Genomic DNA, 26,449 nt, shown 5'->3' with positions numbered 1-26,449 from the left:
TTGGAACTTTCATGGAAGTGGCCGTGAGTATAAAGGCAGAGGCTGATGCATGATATAGCAACTGAAAGTATCACAAGAAGCATCCAGAGACGTCGAGGATCTTGGCATGATAGGCCTGTGAGAGAATCTTCTTGAGGGAGTTGTGAGAGCTTTTATGAGGGTTGTGCTTCTTATAGAGAGAGAGGGTGGTGTAGAAGAGTTGAGAGTGTGTGATCTCCTCTTGTACTTGTTATTTTTTCTCATAGTGAAGCTTGCATACCTCATGGAGGTAAATCTTAGACTGATTCATATATTTAATTATGTTATTTATTTTTTCTCTTCCTTCTTTCTGCTGTGGTGTCGACACCATCACCGACATTAAGATCTTAAGCTGGGGGATCCATATTCCGCACTCATGAGGGATCCTTTCCAACAAATGGTATTAGAGCTACAATACAAGTCCACTCTGAACTCTCTGAAGATAAAAGTGAAAACCATACCATATAGCAGACATGCTCTAGCTCTCCTGGTTGCCTCCTTGATCTGTTCCATCATCATGTGCGGGAAGTTCATTGGGTGCCCTGAATCATATAGTACATCATTGCTATGTCCCTCTTGATAACCCAATCAAACTTCTATATTTTTGGGAAGAAAATTCTATGACCATATGATGGAGAAAGTGCATTTCCATCGATAATTGGTTGGCTAACAACCCTTTAATCTCACAAATATCTTCCCTCTCAAAAATACACTTTAGACCCTCACTCTTGTTGGCCAATTTTGGACTATAGATCCTAGCCCTTGGCATTTCCAAATATTGCCCTAATCTCTTCTCATTTATCATAATCAGTACTCCCTTGACTATAGATTCTAGAGAACCAACACCTACCCTCAAATTTTCAAAGAATTTCCTTACAAGACTTGGATAAGTGGGTACCTCAAGGAAGCACAACTTCTCCCATCCTTGCTACTGAATCTAACTCCCAATCTTGAAATTTTCTTGCTCAAGAAAGTTGAAATCCACTTTCCTCCTAGTAGTGACAACCATTGAAGCCATTGATGCACAGGGAGGTGGGGAAGAGAAGGGGAAGGTATGGTTTGACATTGCTCGATGTCATTTTTTGCTTGGACCCAGCACTCAGAGGTTTCCCCAACCCTAGCTCTTTTAGCACAGATAGCCACTTGCTTCTGAGGCTCCATTTCACACGAATCAACCCAAAAACCAAAGGAAATCATAATGGAAAAAGGGTTTAGGAAGTGGAAGAGGAGTTGGGAAGGGTTTTGAAAGAGAAGGCTTAGAGGAATAGGAAAGTCGAAAAGTAAATAAAGCTTTTGGAAGCTTCGTTAAAAATGAAATCCTGATGATTGAGTCAACTCGAGCTATCTTGAGGGAGTTGACTCGAGCCACGGGTCGACTCGTAGTCTTCTGTAAGTGACGACTTGAGTCCATTCTTAGTTTGAGAAATCAACTCAAGCTAATCTTGAAATGACTCCAAATACCCTGAGATGACTCAAATCAATAATAGTTGGAAGAATTTACTTGAACATGATTGAGAAAATAAGGTGAAACAAGCAAATTTTAGATTTAGCTCATTACTCTAAAAAGGATCACAAATACCTAATTCTCCTCTAATCATACTGAATCTATTCTCACTTAAGAATTTGATGAAGATGTCCACTAGTTGTTTATCAGTACACATAAAATCAAGCATAATATCATTATTTTGCATATGATTTCTTATAAAATAATTTTTTATTTTAATATATTTCATTTTATAGTGCTGAACAAAATTTTTAGTTATATTTATAGCATTATTATTATCTCATCTTATTGGTATTTTATTTTGTTTGATACCATAATCTTTGAGTTATTACTTAATCCATAGGATTTAAACATAGCAACTCCAATTTGTAATGTACTTAACCACGGTCATGGATAATACTATCGAATTTTATTTTTTATTAAATCAAGAGATTAAGTTTAACTTTAGAAATTGATATGTTCTACTAGTGCTTTTTTTATCAATTCTACATCCACCATAATTAGTATCAAAATATCCAATTAAATCAATTAAAGATTACTTAGAGTACCATAATCCAAAATTTTGAGTGTTTACCAAGTATCTATTCTTTTAACAGCAAGTATATAAGATTTTTTAGGATTAGATTAAAATATAGCATATATATATATATACTAAATAATATATCCGACCTACTTATGTTAAGATCAAGTAAAGATCCAATTATATCTTAATAAAATTTTTGATCAATATTTTTACTATTTTCATCTTTATCAAGTTTGTATGAGAGGATCATGGGTATGCCAATTTTTTTTGCATTCTCCATCCTAAACTTTTTGAGTATCTCTTTGACGTACTTGATTTGATTGATGAAGATTTCTTTGTTTGTTTATTTGATTTGAAGATCGAGGAAGAAATTCAATACCTCCATCATGCTCATTTTAAATTCACCCTACATTAACTTAACAAATTTTTGATAAAGATTTTTATTAGTAGCACTGAAAGTAATATCATCTACACATATTTGAACTACTAGTAAATTTTTTTTTTCTTTTCAAAAATAAGATTATATCTACACTACCTCTAACACAATCATTTTGAAGCAAAAATTTACTCAATCTATTATAACAATCTCTTGGTGCTTGTTTTAAACTATACAATATTTTATTAAGTTTGAAAATATGATTTGAAAAGGCATGATTTTCAAAACTAGATGGTTGCTCTATAAAAACTTTTTTCATAATATAATCATTTAAAAAAATATTTTTTATATCTATTTGATATAATTTAAAATTTATGTAGCAAGTAAATATAAGTAATAATCTAATTACTTCTAATTTAGTTACCGAAGTAAATATTTTATCAAAATCTATTTCTTCTTATTAGTTGTATCTTTTTGCACCTAATCTTACTTAATTTCTAACTGTATTATCTTTTCATCTAATTTATTTCAAAATATCTATTTTGTGCCTATTATGTGATGATCAATTAGTCTACTAACTAACGTTCAAATATTGTTCCTCCCAAATTGATTCAACTTCTTTTGCATAGCAAACATCCAATTTGAATCATTTCTACTTTCTCTATATATTTGGATTCAATTTGAAAGATAAAAGTAAGATAATCATAAGTATCTCTAAGAGAAACTCTTGTTCTTACCTCTTATGAAGGATCATCTATGATGAGATCTCCTGGATAGCTATATGCATACCTCCACTCCTTGGATAGATCATCATGCTCTTTGTTGGTATTTTCTTCAAAGTTCTTTCCTTATTCATCATTTTGGTTTCTTCTCCTCCATCTTGATTAGTCCTCTCCTTCAAGTTGAGTTTTTTTATCTCTTTTTTTAAAATTTCTACATCATGATTAATAATATCTTTCTTTCCTGAGGATAGATCATTAGTTTTATCAAACACAATATATATAGACTCTTCAACAATCAATGTTAGTTTGTTGAAGACTTTATAAGGCTTGCAAGATGTAGAATATCTAAAAAAGATATCCTCATCAGACTTGACATCAAATTTATGTAAATTATTTTTATTATTATTTAGGATAAAATATTGGTAACTAAAAATATAAAAGTAGCTAATATTAGATTTTCTATCTTTTCAAAACTCATAGAGAATTTTCTTTAAAATTAATAAAATCAAACTTCTATTTAAAATGTAATATATAGTATTTATGATTTTAGTCTAAAAATATTTTAGGGAGACTCTTTTCACACAGCATGGTATAGATCATTTCTTCTAAAATTTAATTTTTTTCTTTTAATTACTTTATTTTGTTGGGATGTTCTTAGTACAGAAAAGTTATACTTAATATTATTTTTATTATAAAATTTTTTAAAATTTTAATTTTTAAAAATTCGATGCCTTGATCACTTCGAATTTAAATAATGGTTAGGTTCTTTTCATTTAAAATCTTTCCATAGAACTTTGAAAATGAAAAAAAGACTTCATCTTGATGTGTCAAAAATAAAATCTATATAAATATAAAAAATCATCCATGATCATAAGTCCATATCTTTTTTCTTCTAGTCTTGTAGTTGTAGTTGGTCCAAATAAGTCTCTGTGAATCAATTCTAAAGGTCTAGAAGTTGAAATAATATTATTAAATTTGAAGATTTTCTTAGTTTGTTGTCTAAATTGGCATGCATCATAGATTTAATTCTTTTCAAAATTCAATTTTGGTAAACTTTTAACTAAGTCTCTCATAATCAATTTTGAAATTATATTTATACTAGCATGACCTGATTTACGATGCCATAACCAATTAGTCTCTTTAATTTTGACATCCATTATAACAAAGTATTGACTACTCTTCATGGCAGTCTTATCAAGATCAACCATATAGATGTTGCCATGCTTATATCTAATGGACTTTATGCTTTCATCAAAGGGACTAGAAATAATATATATAGAAGATTCGGAAGTAACTTTAAAACTTTTGTCATAGAGTTGACTTTATTAAGAAAATTATATTTAAATGATCAAGGAGTAATATTTATTTTATCGATTTCTATGATTTTCTCCAAAGGTCACTACTCCTCCTACCTTTCTTTCATGAGTGATAAACTGAACTTTATCATCATCATGTGTCTTGAACAGCCACTATTAAAGTACCATCTTCTTTTAGCTTCATTAGCTGTAAGACACTCTTATGAAAATAATCAAGTAACAATTTAGGTATTCAAATTTTCTTGGATTCTTTAGAGTTAGCAATCAAATTTTTTTTTAGAATCCAAATCTTCTTAACTACTTTTCCATTTGATTTTTTAAAATTACATGAGTAAGCTTTATGCCCTACTTTACCACAATAAAAGCAAGTAGCATTTGAAGTGATATGTAATGAAGTAGTGAAAAAATTTCTCAAATGCTTTTGCTTGTTGTTATGATTCAAACCAATATCTGCTTTGTCAAAAATAGCTTTTGTTGCTTAAGATCTTTTGAAGAATTATTATCTTCCATCTAAAGTTTATTGCTTTGTAGGACTTCTTTCTTTTTTTTGATAATGATTCATTCTTTATTTTCAAATCTTAATTTTTTATATTTATTTTTTTGAATTCATCTAGCAATTAATTCATAAAATACATCTTAAAGTTCATCAAATGTAAAATCTAAAATGTGTTTACATGTTATTTTATCATCTTGTACCATAAGATACAAGTTTATAATATTTTGATTTCCTCCATCAAAACTGGATTCATCACTGTCGCTCTGTGTGGCAACTATTACTTTCTTCTTAGCTTTTTTATAAGATTTCTTTAAGATTGGGTAGTTGGCTTTGAGATGCCCTGGTTTCTTGCATTTATAGTAAAAGACTGCTCCTTTTTGTCTTTATTTTTACTTAACTCTCCCTTGGTCGGTGTTCTTTTCTTAAATCATTACCTTTTTTTGCCTATAAATCTTTTGAATTTTTTGATGACCAGGGCCATATTTTCATCTTCATCTTCTTTGGATGACTATTCATCATCCTCATCATTCATCATAGATTTATGGGCAATGATTTTCTTTTTTCTATCCTCCTCATTATTGTGCTACTTTATGGCTAGTTCATATGTCATCAATGATCCAAGCAGCTCCTCAAGTAGCAGTTTGTTTCAAATCTTTTGCTTCTTGGATGGTAGTTACTTTGGCTTCTCAAATTTTAGGCAAAGAATAGAGATTTTTTCTCATAAGATTATTATTAGAATAGAATTTTTCAAGGCTTTTGAGGTTATTTATAATATCTATAAAATATGTAAATATATCAGTGATTGATTTATTTAGTTTCATTTTAAATAACTCATATCTATGTACAAGTATGCTGATTTTTGATTCTTTGACTTGGTTTGTGCCTTCATGAGTAATTTCAAGCTTATCTCATATCTCTTTCATAGAATTACAAATAGAGATATAGTTAAACTCATTTGCATCAAAAGTGCAATATAAGAAATTCATGGCCTTAGCATTTAATTAGACTAATTTTTTGTCCACTTCATCGCAATCCTTCTTTGGCTTAGGAGTGTCAATACTATCAACAACGACGATGGATGTGTATAGCTATTGATTATGATACTCCATAAGTCATAATTGAGATATGCATACGAGCTTTCCAACATATATAAATGGATCCATTGAAAAGAGATGACCTATTTGTAGATTGTCCTACAGTAAGTGAAGCACTCAATTGAGTTGCCATTGATTTTTTTGATTGTTAGATCAAATTCTAGGTGAATACCAAGCTCTAATACCATTTGTTGCCCAGCTAGACAACTCAAGAGAGAGAGATAAATTAAGTTTTCAAAAATTTAAACATGTGCTAGTTTGCAAGATAAATTAAATGTAGTGCAGTGAATGCAAGATATAAAAAATATAGATAGAGAGAAATAGCCACACACACAAACAAGAAAGATTTTTATAGTAGTTCGGTGTCCTCGAAGCACCTATATCTACTCTCCAAGCTCCTACTTGAGAATTATACTATATTCTCAAGTATATAACTTATTTGTTTTACTAGGATCATAAATAACCCAATTGATTTTAACCTAAGTCAACCAATCAAAATCTATACAAGTCTTTTCTTGGGCTCTCAATCTAATTCACAGGTTTAAATCAAACCTTTTCCTAAGTTTTAAAGGGCTTATTATAGAAAATTTAGAATAAATTTTTTTTTTACAATAGAGAAAGCTCCTTAATGAGTTGATTGTTATCAATGATGCTTACTTGAAGAAGACTTGAAGGCTTGCACTTAATGCACACTCTTCTCTTCTTGATTGCCCTTGCAAAATTCAAAAGAAATTGATTGAAAAGTGGTTGCACTCTCTTGAATATAGTAAATGCAGCAAATGGGCTTCTTTTTCTTTGAATAATGTCTCTCTCGTGTTCACTTGATTTCTCTTATATCTCTCTTCAATTTTCAACAAATTTTATGCCCTTGAACTCAATTCTAGTTGTTTTTGGCTGTTGGATAAGAAAACTAGCCATTGAAATTTTTTTTGGATGAAAAAGGTCCTTCTGCAGAACTAGTTGTTTCATCCGTCAGAGGCTTAGGAGTTGACTCATAGGCTTAAGAGTTGACTCGTAAAGGTCCAAGGGTTGACCCACACAAAATAAGAGTCAGCTCATTTTCAAGCCTTCAAAAATTAGCGTTCTGTCTTTTCTGAGAGAGTCGGCTTGCCAAATGAAGAGTCGACTCATCCAAGTCCAAGAGTCGACTCACAATGCTAATGAGTTGGTTCTTGCAAGGGGTGCCAAAAACTTGTGTTCAATCTTACTAAGAGAGTTGACTCGTGGGTTCCATGAGTCGACTCATGGAGCATGCCAATCCCTTTGCATGCCAAAATTGACTCGTTCAAGATATGAGTCAACTTGCCATTCTCAATTTCACTTTTCTCATTGAATTCATCTCCAAACTTAATTTTCAAAGTTCAAACTTATTCCAAGTGACTTTCAAACTTATCAAAAGTGTTAGCTTCCTATAAAATCATTCTCAAAGCAAACTTCAAAGCTATTAGCTCCTTTTTATACTCCAATGTTTTATGATCATTAAAATTATTCCTTGAATCAACAGTTACCACGGAAAGATGAAGTTGATTTGAATTTATAACTAGGAAACTTCCAAAAATTAGAATAATAATAAGCTTATCTGGGTTGAGGCCTATGAGAAAGTTATCCTAAGAACATGATTCATCCCTTGTGTGCAAGTTTGTTGCAATCTCACTTTTAAGATAGAACAATCCAATTTAGCCTGATCCTTCTCTAATGAGCATGATCGTTGAGAGGCTTGACCTGCCTAACTCCTTCAGTTGCCAAGAAAAAGAAAAGAATAGAAGAAGAAAGTAGAATGCAGAGCGAGTCTCTATCTCTGACTGTAATAGAGAACGTGTTGCTAAGGTTCCAAGGTCCGGCAAAAAAGCATACATGGTATGTGTCTTGCCCTGCTCCATGCACGATCGAACCAAGCACATGCATTTGGTCCCCAACCCCGCTTACTTAAAAGTCTGACTTAGGCTCCATACGATGGGATTTCTATTTAAGTAAGAAGACTTACTTTCACGTATCCGATATAGAACTAAAAAAGAAAGTTGTTTTAAAGTTTTGAACCAATTAAAACTTACGGGAAAGAGTTTGTTTTATTTTTAAAATTATTTTTAAAAAAAATTAAAATCCAACGCTTCCGTCTCAAGAGCTCATGATAGGTTGTCTGAAGCCAAAATGGAACAAATTAAAAAAGAGAGATAATAAGTAATAGGCAAAGATTCCACGAAGATAGGTAGGTATACTGCTCCCCTAGCTACCAGGTAGATGAACCGCAACAAAATAGTGGGCATAACAAGGTAACGCCATGTGAGCTACACCACATGCAGAACACGTGGCAGTTTTTTATTGGGGGCTGTTGAGGATTCCAGTCCATCATTTCTATTTTTTTTGAAAACAATGTCTAAAAAATGCCAAATAGATGGCTACAAGTACCATATAAAACAATTGGAAGACATTTATGGTATTCATATCTATACTTATAAAATGTCATCCCCCCACGCCAAACTTGCTTGTATGGTAATTGCATCACCTTGGATGCTTCCAGGATATGGCCTCCCCCAGGTAAGTACTTGTATCATTCCAGCGTGACTGTCCCCCCTCGGCCTTTGGCTCCAAATGACCAGAGCCATGGCTACCTCTCCATGCAGGTCCATCACCCTGTTCCTCATCCTTTTGTGGGGCTCCACAATTCTCTTCCTCTCTTCGTCGGCGGAGCTCCAACGGTTCACGCACCCGGCGAAGAGCGATGGCTCGCTGAGCCTCTTGGCCGTCGGAGATTGGGGAAGAAGAGGGACCTACAACCAATCCCAAGTAGCATACCAGGTTGAGATATTTCCATTTATATACAATGCATCTCTCCGTTTACCCTCGTTGTTCTTCTCTCGTTGATTTTTATTATTTTTTTTTTTATGAGACTTTTTGTATGATTTGGAGTTGTCTCTCAAGTGAATGGCAAGGGAGGGGGGGAAGAAGTTTGTTCCTAAGAAGAAGAGGTAGTCGAAAAACTATTCCCATTTCATGTACGTGCACTGTGTGGGCGTGAACGCTATTAATCACAATCGCTCATTTTTATGAGCTTCATTCATCAAGTGCACAATTGCTATAGAAGTAAGGGGTTGTGTTTGATGGTGTGCTCGATCAGGAATAATTTGTATGAGGTGGTAACTTCTGAATTGTTGGTACTATGAGATGTCACAATAAATGATGGTAGTTTTGGGGAGGTATGTGGTTAAATTCAGTCGTCAACTCTAGAACCCACAAACCTAGCTTCTTGTCTTGTGTAGCATAAATGGCCTTTTAGGGATAATGTCCTTTTTTTTCTTTTAATATTATTTCTTGTTATAATTCTTTTTCAATGTCTTATCAAAATTAATCTGATAAGTGATTTTTTTTAGGAGAATTTCTCACGCGTTAGCATTATTTTGCTTATTTTATTTATAATTAATCCCCCTAGCGTGTATATATACGTAAAAAGTGTGAGGATACCTATGTATGAGTTTAGCTAACAGATATTAAATGTATTCCCATGTTTCTTTCTCCTGTTTTATTAAATTTTCAATTACTTAAAGGTGGTTTGGTTTCTTTTAAATGTTATTATGAGTTATATATTCACCACTTCATAAATTAACTTGTGCAGGATTTTGGATTTTTTTGTGCGTGTCAATGTGGCCGTCAATTTCTTAAGAAATAAATGGAAATTGTAATTTTCTTTATAGATAAGAGACATTTGAGGAATTTCTGCATAATTGTTCATATACAATATTTTCAATTATATTTCTTTTATTTATCTGTGATTCTAACTAATCATGGGAGCAAAATTGAGCAATTTGGTTTGATGTAAATAGATGGGAAGGATTGGGGAGGAGCTTGACATAGATTTTGTGATTTCTGTTGGTGATAATTTCTACGAGAGTGGGCTGACAGGCGTCAATGACACAGCATTCATTGAATCATTCAGCAATATATACACTGCCAAGAGCTTGCAGAAGCAATGGTATAGTGGTAAGCTAATTGAAAGATGATTTCCAATAAAAAGATATAATTTCTTTTATTTTTTCCACATGGATCATTGGTTCTAATCTATGCTTCCTTAACTATGGTTCTTTAGTTTTGGGAAATCATGACTATAGGGGTAATGCAGTGGCACAATTGGACCCTGTGCTTCAAATACTCGACAACCGATGGCTTTGCATGAGATCTTTCATGGTAGATGCAGGTAAGAAATTCTTCATTAGGCTTCCTAAACAGAGATTTTCATTTATGTGTGACACTATAAGAAATAAACAAACATGTCTTTCCTCTTTTTCTTCTAGAATTTGCACATTTTTTCTTTGTGGATACTACTCCTTTTGTTGAGAAGTATTGGACACACCCAAAAGACAATCACTATGATTGGAGGGAAGTTGCTCCTCGGGAAGAATACATCAAAGGTGTCTTGGAGGTTGTAACATGAGTGCTTTCTATGATTAAACTGAACTTCATATGTTGCTTAACCAACATTTAGTTCATCTGGTTAATAGGATTTGGATTCTGCATTGAAAGAATCTATGGCAACTTGGAAGATTGTCATTGGTCACCATACTATTCGAAGTGTAAGTGATCATGGAGATACCATTGAGCTTGTGAACTTGCTCCTCCCAGTGCTTAAGGTAATTGAATTGTTATTTTCCAACCTTGTGCGACTATGATTATGGGTAGTATCCTTGTTATAGCTTATAGTTTTGTCAAGTAGCTTCTGATTTTAGGTTTTGCAGGCTTATGGTGTTGATCTCTATATCAATGGGCATGACCATTGCCTCGAGCACATTAGGAGCACCGATAGGTAAACACTAAATGGCTCCTCGAGATTAATATAGGAAAACATGTTTGCTAATTTTAAATAAGATCTTCAATCCAGTATTATTGGATTCTTCTTGCAGTCCAATCCAATTTCTAACAAGTGGAGGAGGTTCAAAGGCATGGAGAGGAATCTTCACTCCAACCACTGAAAAACTGCAATTCTTCCATGATGGGCAGGGTTTCATTTCTTTGCATTTAACAAAAACTGATGCCGAGGTTGTGTTCTATGATGTGTTTGGTAGCATTTTGCACAGATGGAACATGAACAAACTGCTACACTCTTTCATGTAGGGAAGAATAGAATTACAACTGCAAGTTAAGACAGACACTAAGGACCTTGGCTATTGCAAATTGGGAGCCATTTTGATGTGGTGTGTAATGCAGACTGCATTAAGATTGAACTGCAAAATCTAGTTCTGAGGGCATAGTTGGTTTGGAATGGGCAAAGCAGCAGCACCAAAGGATCACTCAGTGCCTATGTATTAATATTCCCATAGTTTTCTGAGCCATGTGCCTACATGCATATATTTGAGCTTGCTTTTTGCTGTTGCCCATCCCAATACCCTCCATTCTCAACTCAGTGGTGGCTTGAAATCTGATTTAGTCATCAACATGAGTAGTCTTTTGCTGCTTCTAGTGCAAAATGCCCCAAAAATAAGTGCCTTTGATTTCATCATGCAAGTGGAGGACAATTTTGATTGCTACTCACTATGAGGGTTTAGCAGAAGCCATGACACAGCAGAATTTATGTATATATATATATTACAATGTCCTAGTTTGGCACTGCAAAGTTGATGTTTGGAGAAGAGAACCATCCTCACAATATTGTTAATAAGCTGACTTCTTCTCATTCCTGCAATATGATACTGCAGACATCTATTTTGGAGCGTCTGATTATTCCCAATGTAAATTGAAAGAAAGACTCTGTTAAATGTTCTGATGCATTGCTGAGAATGCTTTGTGGGCCGGCGGAGAGAGCTCTAATATTATATGAACCACTAACTATTCCTACTATCCAAGATTATGTGATAACACTCAATATATTCATAATTGCATAATTCCATTGGAAGCAGGGTGCTACTTTTCCCCTCAAAAGACAATTGGAGCATTAGCAAAACAAAATAAGAAAAAAATCATGGAGCAAATCTATATCCACTTTAATCAAATAAAGTATAATCAGTTCCTCTGTCAACGTATGAAATAATACTAAAAGAACAATGAAATCATGGAGCAAATCTATATCCACTTCGATTGAATAAAATATAATCGGTTCCTCTGTTAAATATATGAAATAATACTATTAACCGTAGTGAAAGGTGTGTCATCACTTTGAAGGAATAATTACCAGGACAAGACTCATGTCACTCTGTCCATCAAACTAGGAAAACCGATTCAACAATTCAAGCCTCGTAAGACTTGACTAATCCATCATAATAACTCTTAATTTAGTAAACCCATGTATGATCCGACAATTTATCAAACAAAGACCTAAAATCCTAATGCAGGAGGATCAAAGAGCTCAGTGAAAACTCCTGACATCTGAAAGGCTTATGGCAAACTTGGATTCAGAAGCCAGAAGAATAGAGAATGTGCAAAAATATTTGCAGAAAAAAAAAAGAAAAGGAACAAAAGAAAAGCATGGAGAAAAAAAAAAGGAGCTTTATTACACAGCTTATTTATGCTAGTATTCAGATTTCATAATAAGAAAATGATAACAACCGTTACAGAAATCATGCTAATAAATGAAAATGATATAAATAATATTAACAAAAAAAATTATTATGAAATCACGTCAATAAAAAAAATATTATAGATTGTCATATTCATCTAAAATTATTGCACAGGATAAGGGCTAGCACAGAAGAGCTTATTTAAACTAAACGCAAATCTAGGCTCAAGATTTGGCAGGTAACGGAGACCTTAGTTTTTCTAGTCGTTCTCCGATAATATGATGTGCGGACTTTCGGTAGAACGGAACAAAATGTATATTATTTTATTGATCAATGTTTTTCTTTCCGCCTCAAACAAACATTTTTTTATTGATCAATTTAAAAGAAAAAGTAGTTAAACTACTGCATGACTCTGACAATTGTACTTGGTTCTTTATGTGTGTGGGTTGTTAGTAGTTCCTATCATTTTCAATTCAAGAAATGGGGTTGGCAAGATCTCCATCTACTTCCTCAGCTGGTATATAAAATACAGTGTTTGCCAAACAGAAACCAACCACAAAATCTTTGAAAATATATTCTGTGGCGTCAGCACTTGGTTGGAAATAATGTTTTAAATGGAATGGAAAGATCCCATATCACACCCCAAACTCTATACTTGGGTTGGGAACATGGCACGGCCACATATAATGCAATTCTAAATTATATGCAAGGTCTGATACCTTGAACCAAATATTTAATACCAAGAGATAAATAATTTAAGCAAACTATATATTATATTTTTTATTAAAAATTTTAGCGATCCCAAAATTATATGATTTAGATACATCCAATATCAAATACAAACTTAACTACTATTACCTTTCACCAAAAAGTTTCCATCTCAGTTCGATCTAGCTAGTTATTCTGTGACTTTGAAAAGAAATAAAAATAACGGTATGAGCTAACAGCTCAATAAGGATCTCCTAAGCATGTACACAAGCATGAAAGGATAGTAATTTTTTTAATAAACATACTCATAGAGGAACAATGATTCAAATATCAAAAATTAATAAGTGAGTACTTATATGCCCAACTCAATAATAATACTAGGATGTTCATCAAATTTCAAAACATAATATTTCAATGTATACAATATTCCATCATCAGCAACTTTGATATACCCATCATATATAACCAAATCAGCAAGTGCGATTCAACTAAAATTTCCTTTCAATTGCTATCACATCTATTAACACCCATACTAAGCTATGATTCTTATTTATTATTTTATTATGATATGTATAATGTAGATGAGATCCAAATTTTTGATATTTGGACTACTCATGGTCACGCTCCTACCTATGACTAATCATACTAGAATATCATATTTCCACCCATGACAAGGTTATGTTGATAAAAGTATCGTGTTCCTACCTATGGTAAGGCCATACTAATAAAAATACCACATTTCTACTCGTGGTGAGACCATACTAATAGAAATACCACGTTCCTGCTTGTGGTGAGGCCGTACTGATGTTGTAACTAGTCTAGATGCCCTAATTTTAAATTATTATAAATTATAACTTTTATTTTATTACTATTATTAGATTATAAATTATTTGTATATATATAGTTTATTTATGCAATTGACAAAATTTGGGATCATAAAGAATTAAAGCTTGCAATACAATGCCAGTATACGATGCCCACAATTTCTAATATATGATGTCAAATATTTATAATCAATGCAGGTGGTTGTGATTAGAGATTCTTACCTTTGATAGCTAGCAATTCCCTTGATGTGCCCATCTGAACTGTCATGCACCTAAAATATTCAATTAATCCTAAATCAACATTCAATGGTAGAACAATTTAGAACTCACTCTCTTTTCTAACTTATATGATTATAACCTAATTCTCTTGATTTTTAAAGTCCAATTTACCATTCTACCCCATGATAATAATCATAACTTGCTTAAGAAATTAATGGATTAGATTTTACCTCAATTAGTAGGATTGCAAGGGATTCCACGTTGATCTTTTCAAACCTCAAGTTGCTGCCCATTTATAAATAAATTTGATCTAAATTACAAACTAGGGAAGCAAATAAATCCAAAATTAATCTTTGATTAAGATTAATCATCTACACAATAAGGACATAAGGCTAGATTAAAGAAGAACATAAGGTTGTTGAGAGTTTACGAGGAAGATGGTAAAGGGTTTTGTCTATTTTTGAGGGAAAATAAATAGAAAACTAGGTCTACAACTAAAAGAGAGAAGAAATAGAGTTATTCCTCTCTTGATGAAGAAAAGGATGACAATATTATCTTCTATCTGGCTGCAACCTATATATGAGGAGGTTTTAATCCACTATAAAAAAATAGATTATTAGCGACGGCTAACTAACATCGCTAAGAGCAAGATTGCCGTCATTAATACTATTAGCGGTGGCCTCTCGTCGTTAAAATTTAGTCGAAAATATCATCATCGCTAATTACCATTATTAGTGATGGCAAATACTCCATCTCTAATAAAGATAATAGTGACGAGAAAGCTGTCACTAATAATTTAAATTTTTATTAATTAAAATTTAAAAAACTATTAGTGATGGTAAGATCATCACTAATGCCATCGTTAATAGTTTTTTAATTTTTTTAAAAACTATTAGTGACAGCATTTGCATCGCTAATGCCATCGCTAATAATTTTTTATTTTTTTAAAAAAATTTATAATTAAATATTTTAAAATCTATTTTAATCACAATAATAAATAATAATAATTTTTAAAATCTATTATAAATAAAATAATAATTATTTAAAATAATTATAAATATAAAATTAATTATATTATATTAAAAATATAAATTATATAATTTTAAAAATTTATATTGCTTTACAAGTATCAAAATTACAAACATATCCAAAAAAAATCATGTGAGATCCTCCTCATCCTCCTCTTACTCCTATATGTCCTCTCTAGCAACTGATGGATGAGAGCCGGATATCCCAGCATTCTGTAATGAAAAAATAAAATATTATTAATAAATTTTGATACAAAAATGTATATGTTGATACGGAGACGTATAGTTCGATATACTACTCTGATTTTTGAATAGATTGTTTCTATATATTTTATTTGATGATATAGATCTATAGACACCCCTGGTCCATCGATTGGATGGTTAGATTGAACTTTTACTTCCTAAGTTTCCTTCCCAAACTCAAGCCTAAATATATAAAGTTTTTAAATATAAAAATTTAAAATAAATAAAAAAAATTATAGCTAGACTTATCTACTGTGATGGCTGTGATAATGACGATCATATACGGATCTTGGAGAATCTCAATGACTGCATCATGGACGGCATCTCAGAAGCTCTAAGGTCACTGGCCCTAAAGCCTCCGCACGACCTTCTCTACAAATGCATCATCCCATATCTGGGTCATCGAGGCTTGAGAGGAGGAGTATCGAGCTGCTAGAGGTTCAAAGCTATGGTCGAATCCTATGATCCGGCTCCTACTTATCCCTTTGATGGCCTTGAACCATCGCTCGAGATCAAGGAGGGGCTGAGAGGATGGATCCTCACCGTGCCATGATATAAGATACTCCGCATAATCTGCCTATATAGTTTAAAAATTTATTAGTGCATATATATCAGTATATATAAAAACTTAATAAATAATATTTTAAGTTTGTTACAATGATTTTTCAAGATCTAAGATCTAAATAATCATCAGTCCTCTTAGATTGGTACGTGGCCTCCCATATTTGTAGCTGCTCTGGTGCACGACCCAACTGACGTGTCTATAATAAATAAATAATAAAATTAAATTAATTAAAATATGCATATGATCAATTCAATATGAAATTAATTAAAGTATAAAATTTTTATCAATCTATCATCCACAACATGTGTGCCAATGAAGCCGCCAGTGTGCTTGATCGGATGCTGTTGGGCAGACCGATTCTACCATGCCCTCTATAACCTATCAGGGTATTCTTCAATACTCTACTGGTTGCAGAGGGCCTCTCATATGTCTGCCCGCATCCAATGATTTGTATAAGACTTTCAGTCTAATGGTGACTCGGAACTGAAGTGCTCTATGGTGGACTGTCGAAGGCTGTACAACCCATCCTGAAACCTCGGTGTGGCTACCTCTTTGAAGGTCCGACGGCCAGCCTCATCATTTTGAGGAGTCTTGAATCAATAGTATCTCTGTAAGTAGAAGCAACCATGTATTAATAAATAGAATACAAATCTATCATGAATTTAAAAATTAAATATCTTTGACTTACCAAGAATATCTTCCAGACTGCATCAGGAGCCCCCGATGGCCAACTGGAGAACTCATTCACTGGCCCCAATATTAATCATCAAATGATCCTAATAACCACATGAGGCACCCTAGGCTCTGTAAATATGCTGCAAAATTGATTTTGAGCAATAAATGTTAATCTCTAAAATGGATAAATTTTAAATATATTCAGTGAAGATATAGTAATTACGAGTGGCTCTGAATGTAGATAAGCTCTCTATCCTCCGGCCAAATCAGAGGTGCTACAAGCCAGATGGGTCCTCTACCACGCCACTAACTCTGAGAGCCGAACACTACTCCATGTGACTGCGGGGTTATTGGTGACCCCACGGTGTTCGAACCTGAAAGTATTAAAACATCATAAAGAATATTATATTAGATAAAAAAAGATAAAATAAGATAAAAGAGAATATCTAAAGTATTAGAGTTTACCATGTGGTATGTGTGCTACAGAACCATATGAGCTCTGGCTGCATGAGAGCTCTCTCCTTGACTGTGATGGCTCCGATCTCTGAAAGACATGATCTATAATCTCTGAAAATAAAAATAAATAGATTCATGAATTAATTATATAATTATGGGTGGCAACGCAAGATTTAAAATGATGCAAGACAAATATTTAGATATTTGGTACCCTTTGGATATTTGATACCTTTTAGATGGATATTAGATAAGTATTTAAAATGAGTTAGAGGTCTAGAAGTTCATCACAAGCAAGGAGCACTACTCATCGGCCTCTTCAGATATTTGGTAGCCTTCAGATTCTTCATCCAATTCTTCCTCTTCTTCCATTTCTTCATTTTCATCTTTTTTTTTCCTTCTTGGATAGGATTGTCTTTTAAAATAAACTCAGAATAATCTACCTTCTTATGTTGGCCATCACATAGAAGAAAATCTAGAGCATCCAACTCTGCATCTATGAAAGACTGATAAACTCCAGATGTTTCATCCTCCTGAAAGTATTCTAGTAAATGGGGCTCTTCTTCTTCTTTGAGCGCGTAATGAATGGCTTGAGACTTAATTTTGTATATAGTCAACCATTTTTTTCTTCCTCTCTCCTTTGATGGAAAAAAATATTAAATTTAATTTAAATATTACTAATATTTAAATTAAATATTATTAATTTAATTTAAATATTAAATCTAATTTAATCAAATCTAATAATATTAATTTAAAAATATTAAAAAATTTAAATAATGGCATTTGGCGACCGCTGTGGAGCCATCGCCGCCACCATCGCTAATACTCACCAAACCCACGGATGTGGCGCTGCGGCACGGACGTGGTGCTGTGCCACGAACGTGGTGGCACAGCACCATAGGAGAAAAATGGGGGGAGCAAAGAGGAAGATGGGGGGAAGAAGGGGGAAGGTGGGCTCGGGGCTCGGGGGGTCAAGGAAGTGGTCAAGGGCTTAGAGAAGCCAGATCCGATCCGATGATGGAGGAAAGAGGGGTATTGAAGGCGATCAAGGGGAGGCAAGCCGAGGGCTCAGAGAGGCGAAAGGCAGTCAGAGGCTCAAGAAGGCAGTCGGGAGCTCGAGGGGGTGGCCGGAGGTTCGGGGGGGTGATCGAGGTTTCAGGGAAGCAGGATCCGACGATGGGGGAAAGAGAGAGACCAGAGGTGAGGAAAAGAGGGAGGCGGTGGCAGGATGAGCAAAAATAAAATATCAAGAACCGACGAGTGGATTTTAGAGTTAGTATTAGCGATGATAAAATTTTCGTCGCTAAAGCCATCGCTAATAACTATAGCAATGGCAACTGCCGTCGGTAATATTTTTAGTGACGGCATACAAAACCGTGTCAAAGCCCATTGGTAAAAATTATTATTAGAGATAGCAGATTGCCATCGATAATGCTGTTGCTAAAATCAATTATTAGCGACGACAAAAATACAGCCGCTAATGTCCGTCGCTAATACCTTAATTTTTTATAGTGATCTTTCTTTCAAATGGAAAAATACAGCAAGAAATAAGAAAAAAAATTAGTTTAAGGTTTATCTAAGTTTAGTAGGAAGAAGAGATGGGCTGATGTTTAGCATGGAGGAAGAGGAGGAGAAAAAAAAAAAGAATAGAGAAGAAGAAAAGAGAAGAGAAGATGTGGGAGAGGGATGATGTGTGTAGAAGAGAGGAAGAGATAGAAAAATGGAAGAAAGAGAGGGCTGATGGTGTTTATGTGGGAGAGAGAGAGAGATAAAAGGAGGGAGGGTGATGAGGTTTTGGAGACAGATGATGGAGGAGGTGGTGGGACTTCCATCGCATGGAATAGAGGATAAATCCTCTATTTCGCTCCAATTAGATCACCACCTTAATAGGTGGGCTAGCCATATGGATTGGCTGGGCCAGGCCTTACATCCTCCCTCCTTAAATAAAATTTTATTCTCGAAATTTACATACCTAAGTGTATAAAAAGCTGAGGATATCTTTCTTTCATCTTGCTCTCTAACTCCCAAGTCATTTTTCTTTCTGTGTGATTACTCCATTGATCTTGATGTAAGAAATAGTGCGATGTCTCAGATTTATTCTTTTTTATCTACCATTAAAATTGGATCCTCTTTATATGTTCAATCCTCATGTAGCTGTAATGGCTCATACTCTATTATATGGCTAGGATCTTGTATGTACTTCCTCAGCATTGATACATGAAATATGTTATGTACATCAAAAAGAATAGATAGTAATGCTACTCTGCATGCCACTTTTCCAACTCTATCCAAAATTTTGAAGGGACCCATGTATCTTGAATTGAGCTTGCCATGGATAGCAAACCGCATCAAACCTTTGGAAGGCGATACTTTTAAGAAGATATGTCTCCAACTTAGAACTCTAACTTCCATCTTCTATTATCTGCATAACTCTTTTGTGTATCTTGAGCTGTTCGTAACTTTTTGCTGTTTGATTGGACTTTCTCTATAGTTTATTGTACTAGTTCAGGACCCAATAACCTTCTTTCACCAGCATCACCCCAACAAATAGGAGATCTACACTTTCTGCTATATAATACTTTGAAAAGAGCCTTCTGGATACTATCCTAGTAGCTATTATATGCAAATTTCATTAGAGGCAAGTGGCTATCCCAAGAACCTCCCAGATCTAAGACACAAGCTCTTAACATATCCTCTAGAATCTGAATGGTTCTTTCAGATTGTCTATCAGTTTATAGATGAAAGGCTATGCTAAAGTTCAATTTGGTGCCCATGGCTTTATGAAGACTTCTCCAAAACTGAGACACAAACCTACTATCTCTATCTGATACTATAGAAATAGGAACTCCATGTAATCTTACAATTTACTCAATATACAACTTGCTAACTTTTCCAATGACATTCCAACTCTAAAAGGCAAGAAGTGAGCTGACTTCATCAATCGATCAATAATCACCCATACAGCATTGTTACCTTTAGGGGTTCTAGATAGACCCATCACAAAATCCATGATTATATGTTCCCATTTCCATTGAGGAATAGAAAGAGATTGCAAAGATCCTGTGAGTCTCTAACATTTAGCCTTTACTTGCTCACAATGTCCTTCATGCCATTCCAAAAATTTTCTCATAGATCCTGATACATTTTGGTACCTCCAGGATGCCTGGTATAAGGAGACCTATGGGCTTCTTCTAAATTTTTTTTCTTCAGTTTTGAATTTTTGGGGACACAGAGTCTATTGCCAAACCTCAAGGAGCCATCTTTATGAACTCGAAACCCTACTAGAGCTCCAAATTCTACCAACATCTTGGTCTTCTGGAGTTCTAGATCTTCACTCTGAGAGGCTTTAATCCTTTCAATTAAAGTGGATTGTATTATAAGATTAGCAATTTGAGAGTTGGCATGATACAAGCATACTTCAATATTCAATCTTTCCAAATCCATCAAGATAGTCCTCTGTGAAGTAATTGAGGCTATCAATTCAGCTGTTGATTTCCTGCTCAAAGCATCTATTACCACATTTACTTTTTCTAGATGGTAATTGATAGTGAGATCATAATCTTTTAGTAACTCTAATCATCTTCTTTGTCTCAAATTCAATTTTTTTTGAGTGAATATATACTTCAAACTCTTATGATCAGTATAAACTTCACAAGGCTCTCCATATAGATAATATCTCCATATTTTTAGAGCAAAAACTATAGCTGCTAATTCTAAATTGTGAGTGGGATAATTTTGCTTATAAGATTTCAGCTGTCAAGAGGCGTAAGCTATTATCTTTTCATTCTGCATCAAGACATAGCCTAGGCCCTTCCGAGAGACACCACTATAAATAGTGAAACCTCCTATTCTAGATGGAATGGTCAACACTGGAGCTACAACCAATCTCTTCTTTAATTCTTGAAAGCTCTGCTCATACTTCTTTATCCATTCAAATTTCACTCATTTTTAGGTTAAACGAGATAAAGGTATAGCAATACAAGAGAATCCTTCAACAAATCTACGATAATAGCCAGCTAATCTCAAGAAACTACATACTTTAGATATATTAGTATGGTGGCTCACTCAACCACTAATTTTATTTTCTTTGGACCAATATAAATACCATTTTTGAATATCACATACCCAAAGAAGGCAACACTATCGAGTCAAAAATCATACTTTAGGAGCTTTGCATAATGTTCCTTTTCTCTAAGAGTTTGCAACACTATCCTTAAATATTTCTCATGCTCTTGTATACTCCTTGAATAGATTAAGATATCATCAATGAATACCACTACAAATTGGTTTAGATAAGATTTGAATATTCTATTTATAAGGTCTATAAAGGCTGCAAGTGCATTAGTCAATCTGAAAGGCATGATCAAAAATTCATAATATCTATATCTTATTCTAAAAGTCATCTTAGACACATCACTAGTCTTAATTTTTAGTTGGTGATAGCCGGAATGAAGATCAATTTTTGAAAAAATTTGTACTCTCTATAATTGATCAAATAGATCATCAATTCTCGATAAAGAATATTTGTTCCTTATTGTTACCTTATTCAACTTTCGATAATCAATGTAAAATCAGAAGCTTCCATCTGTCTTCTTCACAAATAGTATAAGAGCACCCCAAAGAGGTACACTAGGCTAGATAAAGCCCTTATTCAATAATTCAAGTAACTATTCCTTTAACTCTTTTAATTCAGTAGGAGCCATTCTATAAGGAGTCTTAAATATAGGACCAGTTTCTAGAACCAAATCGATAGAAAACTCAATTTTTTGATCTGGAGGAATCCTAGAGTTCCTCAGGAAAGACATCAGAAAATTTTTTTACAACTAAAATATCGTCTAGCTTCTATTCTTTTTGTCGAGTATCTCTTACTACAGCTAGAAATCCTTCACATCTCGTCGTTAGAAGCTTCCTAGCTTGAAGAGTAGAGACTAACTTTAATGAAAAATTTGATCCACTGCCTGCGAAGCTAAATTTTTTCTGATCTAAAATATGAAAGTTCACTATTTTTTTTAAAGCAGTCTATGGTAGCATGATATATTGCTAACCAATCTATACCAAGGATTATATCAAAATCCCTCAACTCCAACACTAACAAGTCAACCACCATTTCTTTATCTGCAATATTCAGGGTGTGAGATTTGCAAATAAAATCTACTACAATAATGTTACCATTTGGGATAGAGACTCCTAGATCAGACTCAAGTGGCATGGGTCAAATTTCACTATTCCTCCTAACAAAATTAGTAGATACACAAGAATGTGTAACATTAGGGTCAAACAGAATATGAGCATAATTAGATGACACCCTGATCATACCCAGCACACACATTCTCAAGTTTAGCTATAATTCTAACTAAATGAATTTCTATATATGAGGTCAACTTATTAAATATGATAGAAAAGAAGATAGCACTAAATACCTGTGCTGCCATAGAATTAGAAGCATTAACATCCTGCTGAGTGAGTGCATAAACTCTTCCTTGGGTCTTCGATCTCTGCTGCCATCCTCCTTGCTGTGGTCTCAATTGAGGGCCTGGATTAGCTAGGGTACATGTACAGATTGATACCTCGATCGTACCATAAGCTCTCTCCTCTTAGGACATACATTTATCTTATGGCCTGATTGGCCATAATTGAAATATACTCCTACAAACCCTATACAATCCCTTATAAAATGAGGTCCTCCACATCTATGGCATCGAAGAATATCTGAGGGCTGCCTTCTATCTCTTGAAGGTATAGGAACTAGCCTTATATCCCTAATTCAGCCATATTGCTACTTTGACCTTGAGGACCACTCAGGCTAGTCCTCTTTCTTAACATTCCATCTCTTTCTGTTTGGGTATCATTAAGTCCTTTCTCTATGACTAGTGCTTTATTGAGTACCTCCTTGTACTTAGAGGGCTTAAAGTTGGATGTATACCTACTGCTTAATTTGGGTTCTAAGCCTAATCTCAAACTTTCGAGCCCGATTTTTTTTCTTTTGTACTAATCCTAAAGAATAATTGGCTAGCTCTCAAATTTAGTTGCATGTTGAGCAACTGATATATTACTTTGCCTCAATTGGCAAAACTCCTCATACTTTTGATACAAAATACTATGAGAAAGGTATTTTTCATAGAAGTCTTCTCTAAAGACTTTCCAAGTGATATGTATAATATCTATACCCAATCTTTCCCTTTCTATCTTCCACCAACACGAGCTTCTCCATGCAAAATAAAAGGAAAAGTATAACAAACCTTCTCCTCTTGAGAATATTTTAACACCTCAAAGATTTGCTATATCTCACCCAACTAGCTTTCAGCCCCCACAGGGTCAGAGGCACTCTGAAAAGGTGACGGGGCAAATTTCTTAAATTCTTCTAAGCCAATACGATGCTCTTATTAAACTCTGACATTTCTTTACTGTTAGGGAGGAGGATTGCTATTGATGTTGTGGTTGCTGCTAATGCTCTTATTGTTGTATAAATTATTGCATCAACTGATTCTATTGTTTTATTATCTTCGTCATATCAGTTTGTATAGTAGTTTGCTATTGCACCACTCCTAAAAGTGTTTGAATTAATTGGAAGGAGTGAACTTGCTTTCTGAGGGCAATCCCAGATCCACCTTGCATTCTTGCCCTTAAAGAGCTCCCAGTAGGGTTGTCATTATCCCTATGATAGTGTATATTGCTTGTCAGTGTAGAAGGAATACTAGTTTGGTGTTTAGCAAGCATCCAAGCATATTAGAACTATCAGCAAATTGTGTAAGCCTTCTCACATGTCTTCATCCGCTACCACAAACCATCTTAGCCTACACAAACCAATATTTGCATTCAAAATCATAACCAATCCTAATTATTAGTAGTCAAAAAGAATTACACAATTCACAATGATATACTACCTAATCTACACTCCCAACCAAAGGTTTACCTACGCACACTCATTTAAAGCTTGTCCTTAAGAATCTTAAATCTAGCCTCTGATACTATCTTTGTCACATCCCAAACACCATATTTGTGTTGGACACATGACATAGCTACATATCCCGTGGAGTATAATTCTAGATTATATGCAAGGCCTAATACATCTATACCAAATATTTAATACCAAGAGATAAATAACTTAGGTAAACTATATATTACATTCTTTACTGAAAATTTTAGTTATCCCAAAATTATACGGTTCAGATACATCCAATATCAGATACAAACTTGACTACTACTATCTTTCACTAAAATGTTTCCACCTTAGTTCGGTTTAGTTAGATATTCTGCAGCTCTGAAAAGAAATAGAAATAATGATATGAGCTAACAGCTCAATAAGGATCACCTAAGCATGTACCCAAGCTTGAAAGGATGATAATTCTTTTAATAAACATACTCATGGAGGAACAATGGTTCAAATATCAAAAATTAACAAATGAGTATTTATATGCCCATCTTAGTAATAATACTAGGATGTTCATCAAATTTCAAAGCATAACATTTTAATGTATACAATATTCCATCATCAGCAACTTTGATATACTCATCATATATAACCAAATTAGCAAGTTTGATTCAACTAGGATTTCCTTTTAATTGCTATCACATCTATTAACACCCACACTAAGCTATGATTCTTATTTATTATTTTATTATGATATGTGTAATGTGGATCGAATCTGAATTTTCGATATTTACACTATTCATGATCATGCTCCTGCCTATGACTAGCCAAATTAGAATACCATGTTCCTATCCATGGCAAGATCATACTGATAAAAATATCGTATTTCTGTCCATGGTAAGGCCATACTAATAAAAATACCACATTCCTGCTCATGGTGAAATCATAGTAATAGAAACACCACGTTCCACCCGTGGCAAGGCCATACTGATATCGTGATTAGTCCAAATGCTTTAATTTTAAATTATTATAAATTATAACTTTCATTTTATTACTATTATTAGATTATAAATTATATATATATATAGTTTATTTATGCAATTGATAAGATTTGGGATCATAAAGAATTAAAGCTTCCAATACAATGCCAGTATATGATGCCACAATTTCTAGTATATGATATCAAACATTTATAATCAATGAGGTGGTTGTGATTAGAGATCCTCCCCTGATGTGCCAATCCGAACAACCGTGCACCTAAAATATCCAATTAAACCTAAATAAATATTCAATGCTAGAAAAATTCAGAACTCACTCTCTTTTCTAACTTATATGATTATGACCTAATTTTCTTGATTTTTAAAGTCCAATCTATCATTCTACCTCATGATAATAATCATAATTTGCTTAAAAAATTAATGGACTAGACTTTACCTCAATTAGTAGGACAGCAAGGGATTCCACGTCGATCTTTTTAAATCTCAAGATGCTGCCCACTTATAAATAAATCTGACCTAAGTTAGAAACTAGGTAAGTAAATAAAGCCAAAATTAATCTTTGATTAAGATTAATCATCAGCCCAACAAGGACATAAGGCTAGATTAAAGAAGAACATAAGGTTGTAAAGAGTTTATGAGGAAGATTGTAAAGGGCTTTGTCCATCTTTGAGGGAAAATAAATAGAAAACTAGGTCTACAGCCAAAAGAGGGAAGAAAATAGAGTTATTTCTCTCTTGATGAAGAAAAGGATGGCCATATCATCCTCTATCTGGTTGCAACCTATAAGGAGATTTTAATCCTTCTTTCAAATAAAAAAATACAGTAAGAAATAAGAAAGAAAATTAGTTTAGGGCTTACCTGAGTTGAGTAGGAAGAAGAGATGGGATGGCATCTAGCATGGAGGAAGAGGTGAAGGAAAGAAGAATAAGAAGAAGAAGAGAGAAGAAGAAAAGAGAAGAGAAGATGTGGAAGAGGGACGATGTGCGTAGAAGAGAGGGAGAGCAAGAAAAATGGAAGAGAGATAGGGCTCACGTTGTGTGTGTGGGAGAGAGAGAGAGATAAAAGGAGGGAGGGTGACATGGTTTAGGAGACGCATGATGGGGGATGCAATGAGGCTTCCATCGCACAGAATAGAGGATAAATCCTCTGTTTCGCTCCAATTGGGTTACTGCCTTAATAGGCGGGCCAGCCATACAGACTGATTGGGCCAGGCCTTACATTCCAACAGCAAACACCCACATAGAATATCAGTGTGTAAGTACTTTAATAATCTTTCCAACTAACCTTAGCTAATGATGTGGGATCCATTCATCAAGTCTAGCGCATGAGGATTC

The 26,449-nt window shown here is 33.9% G+C and overlaps 1 protein-coding gene and 1 long non-coding RNA gene across 3 annotated transcripts; one reads left to right on the top strand and one right to left on the bottom strand.

The window, feature by feature from the left end:
• Nucleotides 1–8,520: 8,520 nt before the first annotated feature.
• On the top strand, nucleotides 8,521–11,720 carry LOC105035349 (purple acid phosphatase 17-like). 2 transcript variants are annotated; one of them, XM_073253852.1, is made up of 8 exons: nucleotides 8,521–8,584; nucleotides 8,671–8,845; nucleotides 9,868–10,024; nucleotides 10,131–10,238; nucleotides 10,336–10,463; nucleotides 10,543–10,671; nucleotides 10,777–10,844; nucleotides 10,942–11,720. In XM_073253852.1, exons 1-8 carry the CDS (start codon nucleotides 8,571–8,573, stop codon nucleotides 11,150–11,152), a joined length of 990 nt encoding a protein of 329 aa, XP_073109953.1. In that variant the 5' UTR covers nucleotides 8,521–8,570; the 3' UTR covers nucleotides 11,153–11,720. The 2 variants fall into 2 exon arrangements, with proteins under 2 accessions (XP_073109953.1, XP_073109952.1); XM_073253851.1 differs by lacking the exon at nucleotides 8,521–8,584 and having other exon boundaries at nucleotides 8,618–8,845.
• A 4,444-nt stretch (nucleotides 11,721–16,164) lies between these two features.
• Nucleotides 16,165–26,207, bottom strand: LOC140856087 (uncharacterized). The gene is made up of 5 exons (XR_012139479.1): nucleotides 25,974–26,207; nucleotides 17,259–17,360; nucleotides 17,017–17,167; nucleotides 16,807–16,933; nucleotides 16,165–16,726 (listed from the first exon to the last, which is right to left on the bottom strand). It is a non-coding gene; the product is annotated as an uncharacterized lncRNA (long non-coding RNA).
• Nucleotides 26,208–26,449: the final 242 nt, after the last annotated feature.

Source organism: Elaeis guineensis, chromosome 3 (genome assembly GCF_000442705.2).
Source record: "Elaeis guineensis isolate ETL-2024a chromosome 3, EG11, whole genome shotgun sequence".
Taxonomy (NCBI): Eukaryota; Viridiplantae; Streptophyta; class Magnoliopsida; order Arecales; family Arecaceae; genus Elaeis; species Elaeis guineensis.
Note: the sequence above shows the minus strand (reverse complement) of the source record. Positions and strands in the feature narration are given on the sequence as shown.